General features: G+C 35.5%; 1 protein-coding gene across 2 annotated transcripts in view; it reads left to right on the top strand.

Annotated features, from left to right (window-relative positions):
* Positions 1–2,081: 2,081 nt before the first annotated feature.
* Positions 2,082–10,377, top strand: part of KLHL4 (kelch-like family member 4) — a 176,507-nt gene continuing 168,211 nt past the window's right edge. For both annotated transcript variants that reach the window (XM_011952075.1, XM_011952076.1), the window contains exon 1: positions 2,082–2,850. In XM_011952075.1, the coding sequence (XP_011807465.1) occupies positions 2,429–2,850 (422 nt within the window). In that variant the 5' untranslated portion in view covers positions 2,082–2,428. The remainder of the gene's footprint in view (positions 2,851–10,377) is intronic.

Genomic DNA, 10,377 nt, shown 5'->3' with positions numbered 1-10,377 from the left:
ATAAAAATACTATTCTTTTTATTTTTTCCTAGGAGACTTAAAACTTTCTTAGTCATTCTATGATTCCCTGTTTAAGATCCAGGAAAATGACCATATTCAGCATACAGTGAAAAAGCACATTCTTGGTAAATTCTTACAGAACACTGTGCTATCAAAGTTTAGATTCTAACAGGTATTAGTTAATCTTCATCTTATGGTAAGAGGTACACAGGCAAATTCCCAATTATATCTAAATCATAACAAGCTCAAAGAGCATATTAGAAAAATAAGGTTATAGACTCCTGATATATGAAAAGGTATTATTTAGAGTTACTTAGATGGATAATTTAGTACTTCATCTTGCTCCTACCACATGTTGTTTACATTTCTGTGACAACATTTATTCTGCCTGATATTTACAGTTTGTTTCCTCTACATGTACACACACGTGCACATGCACACACACACACACACACACACACAGATTTATTATAAGGAATTGGATGATATGATTATGGAGCCTGACAAGTCCCAAGATCCGCAGTTGGCAAGCTGGAGACTGAGGAGAGCCAATGGTATATTTCCAGCCCAAATGCTGGCAGACTTGAAATCCAGGAAGAAGCAATGTTTCGGTTAAAGTCTAAAGACAGGAAGAAATCCCATGTTCCAGATAGAAGGCAGTGAGGCAAGAGTAATTCTCTCTTATTGAGGGAAAGGTTAGCCTTCTGTTCTATGTAGGCCTTCAACTGATTGGATGAGCTCCACCCAATTAGAGAGGAGAATATGCTCTACTCAGTGTAACAATTTAAAAGTTAAACTCATCAAAAAAAAAAAAAAAACCCACATGGAAACAGCCAGACTAGCCAAATATCTGGGCATCCCATAGCTCAGTCAGGTTGATGCATAAATTAACCATCACACCTTCACACCTACAGAAACAAGGGGGGAAAGGGAGAGGTATAATTGAATTCAAAGAAAACCACGGATAAAATGCCTATCAAAACTTAGAGAGACCCATTTTATTCTCTCTTCAGTTGTTTCTAAATCCATCGCATCTGAGTGCTTTTGAAAACATAGAAATCTGTCTAGACTCTGTATAACATATATGAAGAAATTGAGATGCAAAAAAGTAAAGTGACTTGTCCAAGGTCACACAGCTCATTAACCATAAAGCTAAACTAAAAGCAAAATCTTACAACTTCAGTATTCTTTCTAGGCATACACTAGCATAATTTCCTCTTTATCGCCTGTATGCGTGACATGAGAACTGGATAAAGTAACAAACTGAATTTCAAAATGTCAGTGGTAAATGCATTCTTGATACATGACTGTCTTTTGTAAACATGTACATCTGTGCAAAGTAGTGATTATGCTTCAGATCTCAAAGTACTTTGGGCACAGTTATTCCTGAGCAGTGTGATGATTTGGAGTTAATTCAAAACACACTCTGTTCATCCTCTCATAAGGGTTTTTGAACAAAGAAAACAAACCTTTAACATTGCCTGTGAAAGTAAAGGGCATGATAAGAAGGTGTGTATCCAGGCATGGAGCCAGAATGAACTATTCATTTTCAAGCTGTGGTCACTGAGAGAAGATATCTCTTTTAACCTAACTATCTTGGAAAAGCACTGCTTTCTTCCTCCATATGTAGACTAAAAATATCATTTCTCCATTCCCAAATGGTGTGTTTCTGTGTAAGTGATCATGGGTAATCAATGCTTTCTTATGTTTCTAAAATTTGTCAAGTTTTCAGGTAAATATTCATATAGAAACTTTCACATTTTCAGATTAGTTTTGTAAAAAACTAATTACAAACCCGCATGAGGGTACTGATGAACCATTTGCAAAGTTTCCTTAACCATTTGCAAAGTTTCCATAAAAGGAATCTCAAAATAGATTGTAATGAATTCCTCTGTCGCACATTATCATGGAACAAAGTGGTACATTTTTAGAAGTGGGCTACTGAGAAATGAATCTAGCAGGGGAGGCGTGAGTAGAAGGCATCTAGAAGAAAATAAGTTTAAACACTTCTCTTTGGCTCACTTGCCTGGGTTTGTACTGCAGCTACTGTACTTTGATACTGAAGAAGCAGGACTAGATATTTGCAAGTCCAAGCAGGAGGACTACAAGCCTGCAAATTTAACAGCTGGAGAGTGTTGTGGTGGCTGCTTTCCTGTGGTAAGCTGATTTACTTGCTTAAGGTCTGACCTCATCATCCTGTCAGCATGGGTTCCCACCTACACGGTTAGCTGCAGCCTTCTGCTTCTGCTAGAAGGCTACAAGCATTCACAGTGTATCATAGGCAGTGGGGGAGGGGAGAGAAAGCAAGAAAGACTGCTCTCGGCACTTGTGCTTTTGTTAGTTCTACAGAAGAGGCAGAAAAACAAGAGATAACAAAGGCTCCGTTTCCTTTCTGTGAGAGAAGGCTTTTGTCTTTCCTCCTGCTACAATGTCAGTGTCTGGCAAGAAAGAGTTTGATGTGAAACAGATCCTAAGGCTACGCTGGAGGTGGTTTAGTCATCCTTTTCAAGGTTCCACCAACACTGGAAGCTGTCTTCAGCAGGAAGGATATGAGCACAGAGGGACCCCGGTTCAGGGCAGGTTGAAGAGCCACTCTCGGGACAGAAACGGACTGAAGAAAAGCAACAGTCCTGTCCACCACAATATACTGGCACCAGTGCCAGGACCGGCCCCTGCCCATCAGAGAGCCGTTCAGAATTTGCAGCAACATAATCTGATAGTACATTTTCAAGCAAATGAAGATACTCCTAAGGCAGTTCCAGAGAAGAATTTATTCCAAGAAGCTTGTGGGAAACGCGCACAAGATTTGGAGATGATGGCTGATGACAATATAGAAGATTCTACAGCAAGGTAAGAGTTTTTGGTCGCGTAACTGAAAGCCGTAATTTCAGTTAACTTAACCTCTACAATTCATGTTTAGGGTTTAAATAGAAAGTGTCATCATAATCTCTGAGTTTGTATTCAGCCAATCAGGGTCTCTCAGAAACCGTTTCCTCTAAGTTTGTAAAAGAAAACAGCAATAACGAACACGTCTTGATAATTACTGGAAATTTGGGGTGTGGGTTATGAGTTTACTTCTATTTTCATTAAGAATTCTGTTTCAATTCTAAGAAATGTTTATTGTAATTACTAATGTTCTATAAATACACTCCGTGGCTCAGATGTTTAAATGCAATTCTTTGTACAAGTGTTATGAATCACAGAAACTCTTTCTGACATTGAGTTAGGCCAACTTTGACAAAATAAAAGCTGTGACTGATCAGCACATCCTTATCTGTTTCCTTAGTACATAGTTGCTATATTGACTCTTAAAACTGTGTTATCTTTATGTGACGATGTGGAATATCTGGCGTTCGGAGACTCATTTCAAGTTTTATTACTTTCATAGCTAGTTTGTGCAAGCATGAAAATATTCTGCATAAAGCAAGTAATACGATGCTACTTACAGCAATGTGATCTTAAAGCGGGAAATGGAGCATTTCAGCTTTTACACAAAATGAAAATTGAATAAACAGTGACTATATAGTGTAGTTTGTGTATAGTTCAGAAAACAGTCGATTTTATCTTTACCTTTATGCCCACCGGTATTGTTTGAGTGCAGGAAAATTGCATTCTGTTCTCTAATACTGTCAATTATAACTTAACCTAGTGTATCTGTATCTCTTTGTTTTTTGCTTTTTCGCTGTCAGACATTTTTATAGTCCCAACTTGTTTTAGACACAGTTGATAATATTGGCAATGTAATTAATTTTTAGTAATGCCATAGAAAAAGAAGTGTTTTTATGCATTTTAGATCATATAGTAGTTCAACATGCTAATTTATTTGGAAACCTATATATTTGGCATACTATGTTTCCACATAAAAATAGAGAAGAAGGACTGGCAGATTCGCTTCTTAATATAAGTTTTCCCAATATAACAACCTCACAGTTTCTTGCTTTCATAAATTCAAAACAGAATATCAAAAGAAGCAGCAGCCTAACAACATTACAGCAAAATGATGCCTTTATAGGTACTCAGTCTTGTTGAAATATAAACATGCAGAAGACTTTGTGAAATGACATTAATAATAAAGTTAGATTGTCTGCCATATAAACTTCTCAGGAAATAAGGCACGTATGTGTGAAATTTTCCTAAGTATTTTGTGCTTGTCCGTGGAAAAGCTATATAACTGTAGGGATTGCAGGTTGCATTTGGTATAGCAAATAAGACTCTCAGAGTAATACAGAATCCATAATTTTAAATTCAGCAGGCTTTCAAATTTGTTCTCCTCACCAAGAACAATTTTTTAAAACTGCTAAATTTGGAGATTAATAAATGAATTTAACTCTGTTGTAGAGAGATTTAAATTACCAACTGTGACCTTGGAGCAAAATTGTTTGAGAATACATGAATTACTTTTCTAGTATGAGAATATTTACAATAAAATAGATGTTAGAAAAAAGTTAGATAAAATGTCAAATTTAAAGCGTCATCAAATGACAGTTTTAAAAAGTGCATTCATCCTTTGATTTCATTCCTTACATTTTTTATTTTCTAAAGAAATACCTTGTTAATTATTCTATGGTTTCATTGGAAAGCTAACATTTTCTTAACATACATACAGGAAATGGTTTTGTAGGTGTGCCAAGGATATCTTAGGCAGGAGGGGGCTAAATTGAGGATCTTATTAATTGAAATACAATGGTTTATTACCTTCTCCTTACCCATTCTAGATCTTCCTGTCTTGATGCAGCATCATTTGAGAAGGAGCATCCTGGTACCTTGCTTGTCCAGTGCCTCTCTTCTTCAGCAATATTGGGGAGCAGGAAGAAAAGATCCTAACAATTTGGCAGCAGGCTGCCATCCCCTCAATATAACTCCAGTGGTTTTTTAAAAAGGAAAACAGTAGTGAGTGTGGAGAATTATCATACTAGTACAAGATGAGCTATGATGCTCAGAGCAAAGCAAGGCTCTTTAAGCCACCCTGATTTCTACAAATATTATGGGGAATAAATAGAGAATGGACTGAATTGCAAACATGCAATACAACAGAATAAATCACAATTCGTCCTGGAAAGGATATTAAAGCCAACATTCTTAAAGTTATGTTAACATGTTGGTTTGGAAAGTTAAAATCCAAATATATTCATATGCAATTGAACTATAAGTACATAGAGCATTTAGGAACAGCTCTGTATTGTGATCCCACACTGTGAGTATTCATATACCAGTATGCTGGTCATCAGAGACATGTGTTCAATTATCATTTTACTTTTGTCCTAGTTATCTACTAACTCTGCATCTTTGATTCCCCATAACTACCTTGCTGAAGTGTCTTTGCCTTATTTCAACCATAGCATTCCAACAAAAAGAACACATATTTTAACATTGTGTTATGATTATGCTTCCTATGTGACAGAATATTTAATTATGAAATCATATATATGGGTATTTGCAATTGCTCATAAGCATTATTGCATAAGTATACAGACGAATGTCACCGTGTTAACATGAAAAATCACGCTTACTGCATTTGCTGAAAGAGAGATGTCGTGATTTCCTCTTGTGTTCGAAGACATTGCATAAAATGCAAATGAACCATTTATGGACCAAGAACATGCCCCAGTACAAAATCGGACATTTACAGAGCTGTTTAATTCTAAGGAATTGTCAGGAATTGGGACCATGCCCTTATTTTACCTGTTGGGGTTTCAGGCTTTTGCACAACCTACCAACTGTACTGATACGTGACTTTAAATATTTTTGTCATCTGTGCACTGCCAGTAAAGACTCCATTCTTTCTTTACTAGAGCCTTTTCCAAGTTTCAAGTGAGGTTTGCCTAGAAAAAATGAGCAGATGTTATTGTATATGTTGCTATCCAAGAGAAAGTAGGATTGGATGAATAAGACTTAGAATTTATTAATAATTTGTTCCACAAAGATTCAGCATTCGTTGTGCTCCAGGCACTCTTCTAGATGTTAGGGATAAAACAGGATCAAAACAGAGAATCTGTTTTCATTGAATCATTGAATACACATTCTAATGGGAAGAGAGAGGCAATAAAAATAAACCAAATTATAATATTTAGGTGATTATAAATAATATGACAAAAATTAATTAGAAAGAATAGAGTGAAGTAGAGGGCACTCCTTCAGATAGAGAAGGCTTTTTGGATGAGGTAATATTTGAGTAGATATTTAAATGAAGTGAGAAAAGACAGAATGTCTGACTCAAGAATTTGAAGCAAATGAGAGGTTACTTCTCCTGTGCCAAGGGAGTACTTAACCCCCATATATGGTTTTCTATGCAAATCAATGCCACATGTCCCCACAGAGTCCACTGATTAATGTTCAAAATATTCCTTAACCTGTGAACTAAAAATTATGTCCTGCTCTGTTATTCATTATAGTGATTTTAGGATCACATGCATGGTCTATGGCCACAGAGGTGACTTTCCAGCCATCCTGTAACCATGTTGCTCTTTTGCCCTCTGGGGATATGACTATTCAGCCAGTGTGGCACATGCCTCATACAGAGACCTCTCCCCTTTAAGAAAATAGACACATGACAGTGTATTTGCCTTTTTTAACGAAACGATTCAGATAGGGTCAAATGTATTGTAGGTCTTCATCCTTAACACAAACCCATCTGTTTTGATATCTGCTGGGGAAATATTCACGCATAAGAGAAATTCTAAGTCTAAAACAGTGAAACTTGTTGTAAAATTATTTCCTGTAAAGCAGAAAATGAGATATGTGGGTATCTGCAGGGAGTGCTTTCCAGGAAGAAATCAATTTCATGGGGCCTGAGATGGCAGTGTGGTTGATAGTGCATCTGGAGAAGCGTGCTCAACAGAGAGAGTGGTAGGAAATGACTTTGGAAAGGTAACAATAACAAAGCAATACTAATACATCATTAAAAATAGGAAGTACCTTTTGTTGATGCTCACTGTGCGCCAAGCGTGGAGTACTTTACGTATATTTTCTCTGGCCCCCAAGGGAAGACTTTGAATGTGAAACTGTTGCTGACATCTACAATTGGTACTTCTCCAGGTATTATATCTGTTAAGGTTGTTGTTGCCTATCTTCTTACAAGGTGAAAATAGTGTAATTTTCTGAAGTTCAGAATTAGACCTGCTTCACTTAACTTTACACTGCATTATTCAGTAGAGACTTGTATGTCAAATGAAAGAATGAGAAATGAACTACAATTATATTGCTATTTACAGAAAGGTTAAGGTTAAATCTTTTTGCCTGTGGTTTAAAACACACCACACAAAATTACATAAGTTATTCAATTGCCTTACTACATTTAGAACATTATGACAAAAAATTTAAATTTATTGTAATGATTCCTAACATATTTAGAGATGAAACCTTTGCTGGTTGATTTCAAATCCTTGCTACTCGTCGTCTCAATCCTGAGAGTGAGGTACCGTGATCCTCATGTCTCGTTCCTGACCGTATGTTATCACATATATAATTAAGTTAACATTCATTAAAATATGCTTAATATTTGAAAATTTGGGGACTGTCATTTAAGGAACTTGGTGATACTTTGGAGACATATACTTTTATGGTTAAACATAGTTGTTATTTCTGGTATGTGAATGACATCATTTAATTTTTGCGTTTGGAAATAAATAAAGGCTTCAAAATGCATTGTACTATATAACAAGTGGTGTCAAGAGCAGCATATTAATCAGTGATGTCAAGAGCAGCATATTAATTATATTGACGTGTTGCAAATTGCACAAATGTTCAGTCACTTTGTACTTTAAAGACTTTTCTGGAAACTTGTATGTCTTCTTTCTGACTCTGGTCCCTAATGCTGATTCTGTTGATGCCTTAAGACATTATAAGTCATGTGACTTTATTGGTGAAAATAATTGCAGTGTTTTATACATACATGTACACATATATGTATATGTATGTGTTCGTACCAGTGTGAAGGTATTTTATTTAAAGGAGAAGGAAAAGCTGAAATCAAGGAGGAGCACTGGGGAACACTGGATCCTCAGTTAAAAAAATCGAGTCAAAATCAATATTCTGAAAGATGAACCTGGAACATCTTGTAGTGCCAGAAAATAAATATTCAAAAAAATGATGCAGGTGTGTCAAAGGGACACAGGGATTAACGAAAAAGCTCCCAACAGCCAAAACTGGAATAATTTAAATAGCAAAATGAAGTACTATTGGATTGCAAATCATAATATAAGATAAACACCCATGAGTCCATACTGATATAAATAAATGATTGAATAAATGAGAAGGCTGGCCGAGGTGGCTCATGCCTGTAATTCTAGCACTTTGGGAGGCCGAGGCAGGCAGATCACTTGAGGTCAGGAGTTCGAGACCAGCCTAGCCAATATAGTGAAACCCCATCTGTACTAGAAATAGAAAAATTAGCCGGGAGTGGTGGCAGGCACCTGTAATCCCAGCTACTCGGGAGGCTGAGGCAGGAGAATTGCTTGAATGTGGGAGGCAGAGGTTGCAGTGAGCCTGGGTGACAGAGTGAGACTCCATCTCAAAAAAAAAATAAAAATATAAATACATAAATAAAATAATAAAGACAATTTTTTTTTGTGCAGAAGAATTTCAAATAATTTATGCCAGCACTCTGCCCTCAAAGAGGTCGAGCAGAATACTGAGCCTTAAGTGTAAGCTGCACATAGTGACTTCTTTCCAAAGGGTGAGTACGATATGAAAGAAGGGCAGGAAAGTGGAAATTTACACAGTTGGTGGAGAAGCCTGACAAATATGAACTTAGCCAGATATGCAAGTTCAACATCAAAAGTGCTCAAAATTGCTAAAATTTTAGACATTCTCACCAAAAAATAAAAATAAATTGGTGAGGTGACAGATATGATAATTAGGTTATTGAATATTTTTAATGTATACATAGATCAAAACATTGTATTGTACCCCATAAATAAGCACAATTATTAACTGTCAGTTAAACATTTTAAACATTAAAATATTGTTCGATCATGTTGACAGTATGTACACTTAGTGCGATGTAATGACAATAATATTTTGCCTTTGTTATCTTCCTCCTCCGTCCCCATCATTCCAATCTAATCATGAGAAAAACATCAGAGAAATTTACATAAGGGGACATTCTACAAAATACCTGGTCTATACTCTTGAAACTGTCAGTATTATCAAAAAAGAAAATCTGAGAACCTGTCAAAGTCAAGAAGAGCCAAAGGAGACATGAAATATAAATGTGATGTGTAACAGAAAAGGGACCTTTGGTGGAAACTGAGGAAATTGAATAAAAATGGACGTTAGTTAATAATAATGTATGAATATTGGTTACTTAATTGTAACATATTTATGATACCAGTAAAATTCTAATAGTAAAATAAATTGAGTGCAGTATATGTGGGGACTCTAGTCGACAATTAAACTATCACAGGTTTTCTTAAAAAAAATGCAATATTTTAGCAAGGGTTGTCTGAGTGAATCGATTTCCTAAGTCAGCAATAAAAGACCATCCAATTGGGAAAACTGGGTATTGGTTGTCATTTGTTTTGCTTGTGTTCGTTGGCAACTAGTTAATGTAATACTGAGCCAAAATCAATGGGCTGTTACCACCTCTAATGCGTAAGTCCTACACATTAAAGACAAGATAATATCCTAAAGGCAATCCTATGGAAGTTAGCTAAAGTTCTGATAACATCTAGTAACTACATGCAGTATCAAATCTGATTAACATGATATTAATTGTGGCTGTCATTCAGTGTAAATCAAATTTAAGGATGTAGCAACTAATAAAATCACAGTTGGGTATAACAGAAAAACTTATTTTTTAATCATTGAGGATTCCACGGACACTAATGAAGTGGTATATATGCATTTGTATTTTCAAATAAAAATATGGCCTGCTACTTTAAAATAATGTTTACATTGCCATGGTTTATCTCTCAAAAGGAAGACAATGACAGATACAAGACAGTCTTTATTATATAAAAATTTGTGTCATCTTCCTATGCTAAAAGAAAAATATAGTCATTGAGTATATCTTACTTATGGTGTTTCTATTCCATTTAGATAATCATTTCACCATGAAGAATGGAAAATTTTCAGCTATGGCGTTTGTTTGAGAAATAAGATTTTACAAGTAGACTAAAAATAACTAAGAAAAGGTGACTTAGAAGTGAGAAAACCTAAATCAAATACTTTCCAGTTTTAGGATTAAATGAGCATCATTGAAACTTTGAACATTAACCATTACATAAAGGTTTACTCTGGTAACTTATAAATTATGTATTAAATTTAATTAATAAATTTAATATTCCAGATATTACTCAGATCTTCATACTCTGAAATACATCTTCTTTGAAGTCCTCAGATGTTACTCTCCTTACATATTCTTTGTGTCTGTCAGTA

The sequence above is a fragment of the Colobus angolensis genome, unplaced genomic scaffold (genome assembly GCF_000951035.1).
Source record: "Colobus angolensis palliatus isolate OR3802 unplaced genomic scaffold, Cang.pa_1.0 Scaffold331, whole genome shotgun sequence".
In the NCBI taxonomy this organism is placed as follows: domain Eukaryota; kingdom Metazoa; phylum Chordata; class Mammalia; order Primates; family Cercopithecidae; genus Colobus; species Colobus angolensis.
Note: the sequence above shows the minus strand (reverse complement) of the source record. Positions and strands in the feature narration are given on the sequence as shown.